Here is a 13,447-nt window from a genome sequence, read left to right on the forward strand (position 1 = left end):
AAAAATTATCAATGATTTATTTTAAATTAATATTTATATAAGTTGGATCATCAAAAAATTATATATTTTATTGCTTAAAAGATAATAATTATTTTTAATTGAAAATAGTTGTGCTTTTTTTATTAAAGAAAAACAAAATTGTCTATTTTTTTGTATTGATTATATAGATGAAAATTAACATTTTATGGAAAAATGTGTTTGGTTAAGTGGTTTGAGGAATTGTTTTGGTCTCCAACTCTCAATGGGTTCAAATTATGGGTATTAAACATGAATTTTTTAAAAGAAAAGAAGAAAATGCAAAAAATAAGGAAGGAGGGAGTTGAACACACAACCTCTTCCCATAAAATCATGCTACAGACCACTAGGCCAAACCCTAAGTTCAGTACATTTATACCGCAACCAATATATATATAGTAGATACGTATAATTTTACAAAGCTGCCAAGGGTATTTAAGTAATTTCACATTTTTTGGGGGTGGGCCATGGCCTTCCCCAGCCCCTCCCTAGGTCCGCTGCTGGCCCGATGCCATATTTAATGTATGAAATTATTAGTCGGTTTTGTACCACATTTATCAATAAAATTAGGAGAATGTTAACTTGTGCCCTTAAGGGCACGTGTTAAGGAAGCAAATATAGAAATTATTTCTGGGAACTTGTATATTTTTACTTTTATGCATTAAATTTCTTACATTATTAAATTCAGTATTTCTATATTAGGATACCTTATCATGTGCCCTTAGGGCACACGTTAACATAACCCATAAAATTAAATCATCGTCTTATTTATCACATAATTTATTATTATTATTCCTTTTTTTCTTTCACTAGCCTAGTGGTATGAAAAAATTAGTAGAGTGTCCGGGATTCGAACATCAGCTCCTATACATATAATACGATGTCCCTACCAACAGAATATAAGTTGAAACTAGTTTGGAAATTTAATCCAAACTACACATCTTCCATTTCCATTAAGGTTTACCAAAATGTTCACCTTAAAGACTAATATTTTTTTTGAATCGGCTAAATTTTATTAATGGACACATCACCTAAACCAATCAAAAAGTACGACAAACAACCACACATCCACCCACCCCTTACAATAATTTAAGTGACTATTCCCGGCCCAACAATAAAACGAAGCCAACATAAACTAATCCCCACAAAGTACCTCAACGAAAACCAAAGCGATCTTAACTGAACTGAAACAGAATAGAATTTAACACTACATCTTTGTGATCTTACTAGCTTGGAGATATAATTCAAACTACAGATCTTCCATTTCCACTTGCCTTAATAAATTTAACATTAAAGGTACGATAATTCTCCTCCTCGGGACGACCTTTCGGGTTCACGATAACTAGACGCCTTCCAGTGATATCGTCATAGCTTTTAATATCGGTAAATCCTCCCAACGCCGGTGACCGATATACAAGCTTGTATTTTCCCGACCATCCTTTCATAATGCTAAACACACCATTAATAACATTACCATAACTATCTTTAATATCTTCAATACTACCAATACAAATCCATGCTGTACGGTATGTATAATTTTCAACCAATACCCATTTGGAAGAATGAGCACATTCTGGTTTCGTATTGAATTCAATATCTATCCTTGAATAATCTTCAAGTATAGTGTCTTCGCCATCTTTTACATTAAATTTCACTGGCAAGCCAAGAAAAGTCTCAGAAAAATCTTGAATTATAGTAATTGGACATTTTTGACCTTCTGTTATACCAAGCCTTAGTCCACCACCTCCTTCTAGTCCTGGGGTAGTTGGTAAAATGTAGTATTTGGCACCAGGAATAAGGGGGTTTCCATCTGTGTCCAAAACTGGGACACTTTCTTGTGTAAAGGATAATGGAAAGTGAGTGGTTAAGGCAAAGAGGATCAAAGAAAGGGTGGTAAGTAATGTAGGCTTCATTCTTTTTCAAGATATCAATGTTGATATATTTATATTTTTGTGCTTTTATATGTCATCGTGTTACATTACTCAAAGTCTCAAACCTCTATTTATAGACTTATTCTAAGAGTAGTTTGGGCCTATTTAAGTAATTTCAACAAGCAGTTATTTATGGACACTAGTATAGAAATGAGATTTCACACCTATTTTTTTGTGGAGATATTACGTCAGTTTTGATCCGGTGTGAATTCAGCCGGTTAGATATGTACAAGAAATTTATACCTGTTATAAAATAGGTGTTAAAAGGGTTATATTATACCTTTTTTTAATTAAAAGAGGTGTAAAATACTTATTAATTGCAAGAATTTTACACCTATTTTTAATTATAATAGGTGTAAATTGTGTGTTGTTTACACGATTTTTTAAATGATTTTACACGCGATTTATGTATAATGAATGTAATAAAATGTGTATCATTTACATTGAATTTCAATACTTTACATTATTTTTTCAAGATAACTGATGTGAATATTCATTAAACAAATCATTCTTGAAACAAAACAAAAAATAAATAAAATAAAATTCTTAAGTAATTTGTACCCAAAAAATCATACATTAAACATAAGCTATATTTGTATTTTGTTTTCAATTCTATTCATTTTGTCGTCTCTTTTCTTTGTTTTCTTGATTATCTTGTTGCTTTAACTTTTCAACCACTTGCTTTTGACACTCTTTTGTTGGATAAAAAAGTTTGTTTCTATTTTTAAGGAATAATGTGTAATTTACTATTAAATTTCTTTTGGAGCAAGTTATCATTAAATATAAGTTTAGTTTATCTCACCTTTTTTATATAACAAGTGTATTATAAATTTTAAGTGGATTGTCTTTTAGTATTACACATGTTTCTTTAAACATGGTGTCTAATATTACAACATAACTCTCTTACATTTAGTTTTTCTCACCTTTTTTATATAACAAGTGTATTATAAAGTTTCGGTGACTAATATTTTCACTATTACACCTGTTTTCTTTAAACCTTGTGTCTAATATTACAACATAACGCTTTCACACCCATTTTCAATAAAACAAGTGTAATATCTCTAATTATATTTTTATTTTTGCACTAGTGGGACTTGGTGTAGGTAGTATTTGTTTTACGGAGAAAGCTAACACGTACCCTTAGGATTCGAGTGTTGTTCGTTTAAAGTTTACGAAAAATTTTGATTTAACTTGTTACGTTTAATTCATTTTTAGTTTAAAATGCAATTTGACACATTTTTTCCCTTTGGGACTTTGCCCTCTTATTTAAAAAAAAAAAAAAACTTTATATCCATAAATAAAATAGAATTTATACATATTTTTATTGAATTGAAATGATTCAAATATATATATATATATATATATATATATATATATATATATATATATATATATATATATATATTATAAAATATTTTTGAAGTGTATATATAATTGAGTCAGCTCGTGAATCAAATATGTCGAATTATATATAGCTAATGTTTAGTTCATTTAATTAACAAACTTAATTTTCGATTCAAAAGTTCAACTTATATTATTCTTTACTTATCCAAAAAAAAATAATAATTATTATTTGGTTTGTTAACCTTCGATGAATCAATTATCAAAATCAAGTATCAAATTCTATCAGAGTTAGCTCTGGTCATTGTTAGTGCTACTTTTTATCATTCTTGCTATTATTGTCTGGGTTTGTTTAAAACTCATTAACACTTACTTCTTCTGGCCTTATTTATAAGTCAAATTTTATTATTTCACACTTATTAAGAAAATTATTACATTTAATATATTGTCTTTTACAATGCATTAAATTTGGATTGGGACTATGTAGTTATCTTAAAAAAAAAAATTAGGGATATTTTTGGAACAATAACATTAAATAGAGTTGAATATGATTATTTTTGTTTATATTTAAAGCCAAATTTTTTGTTCACTTTTTCTTATAAATAAGATCAGAGGAAGTATGATTCAATGTACTTACTTGGATCAATAAAATGTTATAAATGATAGAAAATACAAGACTCGTCGAGCACCTTTGGAAGAAATCACACATGGACTCTTCAGTTCATCCTCAACTTGTCCGAGTATGTGCCGGAGGTTTACAGTTGTCGATTTTAAACCTAGTTTTGTTTGCAACCGTCAGCCAGTGGTGGCGTTTCCAGATGCCCGAACGACTACCTAACATGACCGGCGAGATGCAGCGAGCTATTGTATAAATTGATTCCATTTAACTCAATTTATGAGATCATCAGTGAAGAGAATAGGAAAAAGAAATTAGATGCAGCCAAAGGAACAAAATCGACAATGTTGAGAATATAGCAAGTGTGAGTTTGTGAAAATAGCCCCACATTGGACAGGAATGTAGTGACTTGAGCATTTATGAGCGGAAGAACCCGCTCACCTATCACCTTAAGGTTTAGGGTAAAAAGTTGAGTTTGTGGAAATAGTCCCACATTAGATAGGAATGTGGTGACTTGAGCATTTATAAGTGGAAGAACCCGCTCACCTATCACCTTAAGGTTTTGGGTGAACAAGTGGTGTGTCTCCCACAATTGTGTGTTGCTCAAAAGAACAAGTGCCACAAAAGTGAATGCTCCTCGCTCGACCCTCCCCCGATTGTTGCGCTAACAAGTGGTATCAGTTAGCCTTTTAGGTTTTCGATGCATTCCCTTTTCACTCAGAAAATAACCATTCTTTCTCGTTCTTGTTCATTGATTCATCACAATGAATAACAATAACACATCTTTTCCTGCAAATCTTCCGATTCTTGATGGAAAGAATTGGGACCAATGGTGCGTGAAGATGAATGTAATCTTTAGCTTTCAGGAAGTTGAAGAACTTATCACCACTAGGTATGAACCTCTTGCAGCAAATGCAACTGCTGAACAACAAACAGCCTTCAGAGAAGTAAAGAAGAAGGACAATAAAGCATTGTTCTTGATCACGAATGTGTGGATTCATCCAATTTTGAAAAGATTGCTGGAGCAAAGACTGCAAAGGAAGCTTAGGATATTCTCAGTAATGCTCATGGTGGAGGAGATAAAGTTAAGAAGGTGAAGCTTCAATCTCTTCGAAGGCAATATGAATTGTTGGGGTTGATGGATAAGGAATCCATTGGTGAGTATTTTACAAGATTGCAGACATTGATTAATTCAATGAAAAACTATGGTGAAACAATTTCAGATCAGCTAGTAATTGAGAAAGTTCTTAGAACATTGAACCTTCAATATGATCACATAGTGGTGGCAATTGAAGAATCCAAAGATCTCTCCACAATATCTATCAATGAATTGTAGAGTTCACTTGAAGCACATGAACAGATGCTGCAAGAAAGAAAGGAAAGGAAAGAAAACAAAGTCAGTCAAGAACAAGCTTTGTATGCAAAGAATGGAGGACAATAGAACAAGAATGGTAAGGGAAAGAATAAATGGAAGGGTGAAAAGAATAAAGGAAAGGGTGAATTCAGTAATGATCAAAATCACCACAATAGTGATCAAGATCAATCTGAATCTTCAAAGAAAGAAAGTTTCTTGCAGGGCAAGAATGGTGGAAAGAAGAGTGATAAGAGCAAGATTCAATGTTACAGTTGTGATAGTGGGGTCATTATGCTTCTGAATGCAGAAGCAAGGGAAAGAAGAAGCAAGACAATGAGGCACGTCATTCTAGACAACATGATTCAGATTCAGATGGTTTCCTTCTAATGGTGACAACAAACTCAGAAAGTGATAACTCCAAGGTATGGTATCTTGACACTGGATGTTCAAATCATATGACAGGGCATAGAGATTGGTTATTGGAATTTGATGAAAATTTCAAAAGCAAAGTGAAGTTTGCAGATGACAGCGCTATATCAGTAGAAGGCAAAGGCAAAGTGATGGTTCGGAGGAAAAATGGTAATAACACTTTTGTCACTGATGTGTTGTATGTACCAACTATGAAGCATAACTTGTTAAGTCTTGGACAATTGCTTGAGAAAGGCTTCAATTACTCCACAAAAGTGAATGCTCCTCGCTCGACCCTCCCCGATTGTTGCGCTAACAAATGGTATCACGAGCCTTTGGTTTCAAGAAAGGGACCGACATACTTGTATCGAAAAGTACCCCACATGATCATGGGTAAATGTCCCACATGTGAGTAAAAGAGTGTCTCGTTGAAGTGAGTCAACAGAGATACAAAGTGTATGTGGAAGAAAGAGCTTCCACTTGAGGGGGAGCACTGTGGAGTCACACTTGAGGGGAAGTATTGAGAATATAGCAAGTGTGAGTTTGTGGAAATAGTCCCAAATTGGATAGGAATGTGGTGACTTGAGCATTTATAAGTGGAAGAACCCACTCACCTCTCTTGATTGTTGTGCTAACAGACAAGAGAGGGATACAAATTTAATAATTAAAAAAAAAATTGTAAATTACAATTAAACCTATACATTTAGCCTCTGTTTGGTTCTTCGTTGAGAACCCATTAGGGTTCGTTTGGTGCGCAGGATAGGATAGTGACAGGATATGATATAAAACAAGATAAGGATAGGATATGATATCATCAGGATAACAATTATCATCAGTTATCCTATTCTGTGTTTGGTGCACACAGGATAGCAAACATGATAATTATTATATAATGTTTTTAATACATATTTCCTCATAATAATATGATAACATGTATAACATATTTAAATGACAAAATTACCCTTGTAAAAGAATTGTTATTTTTTAAAAATTATTTTGTAATACTTTGAATTTTATAAATAAAAAATATAATTAAGTAATCAAATACCTTTATATAATTTTAAATAAAAATCATGAGAAAATAATCAAGCTTAATTTTTTATATGAATCATGATCAAATAAATAACTCAACGATATATTACTTTTTTTAAAAAAAAAAAACTCAATGATATATACATGTTAGATAAACTAAATAAATATATGATATATCTCATACGTAAATAATAAAATTACCATTGCAAAATAATTATATTTAATTTGTTATAAAATTTAAATTAAGTAGAATTTTTTAATAATTATTTTTTAATAATTATTTTACTTTAAAATATTGTAATTTTAGTAGAATTTCGATTTTTTAGATTATACAAATTATAAAATTGCCCATGTGAGAAAATCACATTTTTTTATATTTAAAAATTAATTATTTTATTATTAATTTACTATCAAATTATTTTATTATTTATATTTTATTAATTTTCATTTTTTATTTTAAAATATATTTTATAGAATAAATCAGTAATATTTTTTCTCTTATCCTATCATGTTGGTAACTCAGCTCAAATTCAGGATAAAATTTTTAACTAGAGAGACAGGATACGATAAGTTTCAGGATTAACTTATCATATCCTATTGTGTCACCAAACGGGTCCTTAACGTGCGTCTATCCCTTTTAAACGTGATTTTCTAATATTTTAAGATGTTTGGCAGTTAGTTAAAAACATGATTCTTCCATTTAAAATCGATTCCAGTTGAAGCTGCTCCTTGTAGCTTTTGCGTTGGCCGCTGAAATCACGTTTACGGACGTCACATGATAGTTTCCTACTTTACCCTCTTCATTTTTTTAGATTAAAAAATAGATACATCTGAAGGCCATTTTATTGAGTCGGTTTATTTTTTTATCAAATAATTAGTATATTTGAGTGATACGACTCAATAGTAATAAAAAGTAAAACTTATTTGACAATATTTTATTTAATAAAGTCACATATATTCAACCCATTATGTATAATATTTTTTAATTTAATTAAAAATGGTGTACAAAAAGAATGAAATCTAATATTTTAAATACATATTTTTCAAAAAAGAAATAAAATCAAATACATATATTAATTTAATACCCATTTTAGTAATTATATATTTAAAATCAATTTTGATTCAAACTATCCAAACGACATAAACCAAAAAAAAAATCACTTTTGAGACCGAAAACAATTTTCTTCATCTTTGCATCGGATTAATTTAGAGATACAATAGTCTTCTTCATCTTTATATGGCGATCTAGAGAATTTTTTTTTTTTATATTTTTGATTAATGGTTATAGAGAATTCTTATTTCTTTTTTAAATTGATTTTAATTAATTAGATAAACTCAAAGTGGTTGTCACATTTAATCAAATTAAACATGTATAGAATTTCACTTGGTCTTCATATTTATCTTGATATTGTATATTATATCCTTTTGGTAATTTCCAAGTTTAAAAGCAATTTTAATTTCAAATTACCAAACAACATTAAAGTTTGAGAATTACTTTTTGATAATGTGTTCAAACATAAATCAATTCGGACCGACTCACTTTTAACTAAAATCAATTTTATCAAACTCAATTTTACCAAACTAAATTTTAGCCGCCGCTAAACCAATCACACACTTAATAGCTCCAACTAAGAATGCACGGCTTTTATGCATAGGTGCCACGTAGCATTGGAGAGTGGTGGGTCATTTACGGTCATTTACATGCGGCCCATTGCTTGTCTTTTATTTTTCTTGTTGCATCCCTTCTGCGATCGATGAAACTACAGCATCGCTTAACAATTACGGTAAGAATAATGCTAGCAACATACATAACAAACACACTCTAATACACTTTCTTTTATTAATTGAAATTCACATGAGTCCCATAAAAAAATGTGGATCCATGTAACTTTTATGGTACCCATATAAATTTTAACCAATAGAAGAGAGTGTGTTAGAGTGTGTTTGTTAAAGAGTGAGTTACTATTTCATTTTATCTTTATCTCAAATAAAATACTCACTCCGATTCTTTTTATAAGGAATACTTTGAAAATTACATAATTAAAGAAACACATTTAACATAAGTATATTCATTTAATACACTTATAAATTTAAATTTATTCCATGTATACCCTTATTTAATTACTTTTTATTCATTTAACTTACTTATTTTTAAATTATCTCTTATAATAAATAAGGACATAAGTGAAATTGAACATTTAAAATATTTGAAAATTGGTTAAAATTTCTTATTAAAAAAATTAATTTTTTTTCTCAAAATGTTACTTATAAAAAAGATCGGAACGTGTAATATTAAAGGAAGACAATGGAGTTATATGATCCAGGAAATGCTCAACTACACTCACCTCAACTACACTCACCATTCATTGAATAGCACCATAAATATTTGCCACCATTTCAACGGCCGGGTCTATTCATTTTCTCACTCCACGTTTTAATTCTTGTCACCGATGAATTCGGATCAATTTAGTTTCTTACTCGATTTTTATTTGGTGAATTTTTCGGTATACATATTATGTGGCAATGTACCGATACATTGCTGATGTGTTTAACAAATCGAAAACATTTAATACAAATTTTGTTTCTTTATTAAATTTATTATATTAAACACTATTTTTTAAAATTTGCAAATATATATATCCACCACATAAATATAATCATCAATCATATTTCACAATAAATCAAAGCATGTATCAAATCTTCCAACCCAAATTTTCACTTTTTTTTTTTTAACAAGATTCAAATATTTTAATATTTACTCCGATTTTTTTAATTATTATAATATCCTATAAAATAATATGATTTTAGTATTGTGTATTTTCTAAAGAAAGAAACGTATGACTTTAACAAATTTTTTAACTATTATTATTATTATTATGAGTGGATGATTTTAATATTTATATATTATTACCTTTTAAAATAATATTTTAATATTATTAGTTTATAAAGATTAATATTTATTTACTGTTTAAGTATTAATATATATATATATAGGGGGCTGCTAACTTAGACCCAGTTGGGTCTAAGTTAGCAAGGTGCACCTTTTCAGTTGGACAAAAATACCGATTTTTTAAATTTTTGAAAGAATAAAGCAACAGGGGCATTTCTGTAATTTACCCAACAGTACACGCGCCCCCACCTTCTTTTCCCACCCCCAGGACACGTGGCAGCGTGTGATTGCACAAAATCCGCGCACGTGCATCACACGCGCCGACAGACGCGCGTGGTGGAAGGATGACGCGGAGAGAGAAAGCTTTTTGAAAAGGCAGGCCACGTGTCGTTGTCTGATTGGCTGCGTTAATTTTTTTCCATTTAATACTTTAAACTCGATTATTTCGTCGTAAATTAATTTTTTATTTTTTATTTTTTATACCAAAATTCATAATTTTTTTTTCTCTACAAATAGAGACTTGGTTCGTTTGATTTGGACACAGAAAAAAAAACCCAATTTTTCACTACCTTAATCTCATTTTTCACTACCTTACATCAACTCACTAGAACCATTCTACCAGGAAAATGGTTTCAGAGTACAAATCTCTGAAACCATTCTACAAGCTAAATGGTTTCAGAAGCAAATAACTAATAATCAACTTACTGAAACCATTCTACCAGCAAAATGGTTTCAGATTACAACTCTCTGAAACCATTGTACCAGATAAATGGTTTCAGAAGCAAACACAATTAATAAATTACTCACTGAAACCATTCTACCAGTAAAATGGTTTCAGAATACAACTATGTGCAACCATTCTACAAGCTAAATGGTTTCAGAAGCAAATAACTAATAATCAACTTACTGAAACCATTCTACCAGCAAAATGGTTTCAGATTACAACTCTCTGAAACCATTGTACCAGATAAATGGTTTCAGAAGCAAACACAATTAATAAATTACTCATTGAAACCATTCTACCAGTAAAATGGTTTCAGAATACAACTATGTGCAACCATTCTACCAGTAAAATGGTTTCAGAAGCAAACATTAGTTTTTAATTACCGTTTTATCTCATTTAATTAACTAAAAATAGTTTCAGGTCTCCAAAAATTTCATAAAATATACCAAACGTTCCAGAATATTATCTACTATTTTCCTGGTATAATGGTTTCAGTGAGTTGGTATATTCATGTAATTTAACACGCACCACTCAACCAACTCACTGAAACCATTATACCAGGAAAATAGTAGATAATATTCTGGAACGTTTGGTATATTTTATGAAATTTTTGGAGACCTGAAACTATTTTTAGTTAATTAAATGAGATAAAACGGTAATTAAAAACTAATGTTTGCTTCTGAAACCATTTTACTGGTAGAATGGTTGCACATAGTTGTATTCTGAAACCATTTTACTGGTAGAATGGTTTCAATGAGTAATTTATTAATTGTGTTTGCTTCTGAAACCATTTATCTGGTACAATGGTTTCAGAGAGTTGTAATCTGAAACCATTTTGCTGGTAGAATGGTTTCAGTAAGTTGATTATTAGTTAGTTGCTTCTGAAACCATTTAGCTTGTAGAATGGTTGCACATAGTTGTACTCTGAAACTATTTTACTGGTAGAATGGTTTCAGTGAGTAATTTATTAATTGTGTTTGCTTCTGAAACCATTTATCTGGTACAATGGTTTCAGAGAGTTGTAATCTGAAACCATTTTGCTGGTAGAATGGTTTCAGTAAGTTGATTATTAGTTATTTGCTTCTGAAACCATTTAGCTTGTAGAATGGTTTCAGAGATTTGTACTCTGAAACCATTTTCCTGGTAGAATGGTTTCAGTGAGTTGATGTAAGGTAGTGAAAAATGAGATTAAGGTAGTGAAAAATTGGGTTTTTTTTCTGTGTCCAAATCAAACGAACCAAGTCTCTATTTGTAGAGAAAAAAAAATTATGAATTTTGGTATAAAAAATAAAAAATAAAAAATTAATTTACGACGAAATAATCGAGTTTAAAGTATTAAATGGAAAAAAATTAACGCAGCCAACCATTGTGTGACACGTGGCCTGCCTTTTCAAAAAGTTTTCTCTCTCCGCGTCATCCTTCCACCCACGCGCGCCTGTCGGCGCGTGTGATGCACGCGCGCGGATTTTGTGCAATCACACGCTGCCACGCGTCCTGGGGGTGGGAAAAGAAGTTGGGGGCGCGTGTATTGTTGGGTAAATTACAGAAATGCCCCTGTTGCTCTATTCTTTCAAAAATTAAAAAAATGGGTATTTTTGTCCAACTGAAAAGGTGCACCTTGCTATCTTAGACCCAACTGGGTCTAAGTTAGCAGCCCCCATATATATATATATATATATATATATATATATATATATTAAAATACATTTATTTATTTGACAAAAAAAATAATTTATGTTAATTTTGCGTAATATTAGTTGTTAATTTTTAGTGATTCGTAATATTTTATATGGTTAAATAAGTTTTTTATCGCTGAATTTAATTTTTTATCTTCATAAAAAATGTCATGTTTTCATCTCCACAAAATATTTATGCATGTAATTTATTTTTTATTTACAATAGAGCTTAGGATCGATCCCACGACCTCTAACATACTAGAGCAAACCTAGTATGCATGTTGAAATTCTGGTACACAATAGACAAATTTTGTCCACGATGTTCAGACACTTGTCGTAACACTTGTCTTTAGTAGTAAGAACAATAAATCAGAGTATTAAAAACATATACTGAAAAGCATAAACAACGCACCAGAATTGTTAACCCAGTTCAGCACAATAGCCTACTCTGGGGGCATACCAAGCCAGGGATAAAGTCCACTAAATAGTATCAATTCAGAGCTAAACTCCCCCGTTTACAACTCCTCACTTAATCACTACTTGTGCTATACTTTCTACCTAAGACTCACTTAGGTATGATGCCCTCATCAATCCCTCTTCAATCACAGACAGCAATTGGATCAACAGAACAATTCTGAACAAACTAGAAGACACACTTCCATGAAATTAACACCTAGCCAACAACTAAGTTCACAATTTGGAGTTGCTTAAAATCTTCCTCCAAGTACAATACTCAACTCATTCCCTACAGGATTCTGAGTGAGAACATAGTGACCATCTCACAGCCCGAGTGGTTCACTTCACACCAACTCTCCTAGAGAGTGGCTCAAAGACACGAAACCCTTAAAAGACTACATCTTTGATATTCTATTTTAGCTTCAAGTTTCAGTGTCTAAAACAAGGTTAGCTACACCCTTTATATAGCAGAAGACTAGCTTGGGCTTCGAGACGAAATTAGGTCTTCAAAATTGCGGCAGCAGTGAATATATTTTTGAAACAAATATTATATTTTCTAAAAGTTATTTTATTACTTTAGAAAATAGAACTAGGGTTCGGCTGCCTTCAGAAACAATGGACCACGTGCGCCTTGTTGTTTAAGTCACCACGAAATAATGCTTCCAGCAAATCTTCAAAAGATTGAATATAAAACAATAACGCTAGCTGGCGCGCAGTCAGATCACGCAGGTGTTGTTCCAATGTGTACGTACATCTGTCTCAACACATGATGTAAGCACATATGTCTCAACACTTTGGCTAAATCATGTTTTTGCAAAATGTCGCCAACATACAAAAACCCAACACATGTAATTTTAATAATGTTGTTAAGTCGATGTGTATTTATGATGATTTTGCAAAATATGTATAGAGCATTATAAAAAGTTTGTCCAAAAATTAGGAGCTCAAAATTTAATTTTTAGGTCAAAGTATTCGTTACTTTTATACCATTGGAAGAGAAGTAG

General features: G+C 31.0%; 1 protein-coding gene across 1 annotated transcript; it reads right to left on the reverse strand.

Moving 5' to 3' along the window:
* Positions 1-890: 890 nt before the first annotated feature.
* LOC123911506 (kunitz-type trypsin inhibitor-like 1 protein) lies at positions 891-2,004 on the reverse strand. The gene has a single exon (XM_045962935.1). The coding sequence runs from the start codon at positions 1,926-1,928 to the stop codon at positions 1,260-1,262; it is 669 nt and encodes a 222-aa protein (XP_045818891.1). The 5' UTR covers positions 1,929-2,004; the 3' UTR covers positions 891-1,259.
* Positions 2,005-13,447: the final 11,443 nt, after the last annotated feature.

This window comes from Trifolium pratense, linkage group LG2 (genome assembly GCF_020283565.1).
Source record: "Trifolium pratense cultivar HEN17-A07 linkage group LG2, ARS_RC_1.1, whole genome shotgun sequence".
In the NCBI taxonomy this organism is placed as follows: domain Eukaryota; kingdom Viridiplantae; phylum Streptophyta; class Magnoliopsida; order Fabales; family Fabaceae; genus Trifolium; species Trifolium pratense.

Bases quoted from the DNA above. Each gene is read 5' to 3' on its own strand.
- LOC123911506 (XM_045962935.1), bottom strand. From the start codon at position 1,928: ATGAAGCCTACATTACTTACCACCCTTTCTTTGATCCTCTTTGCCTTA.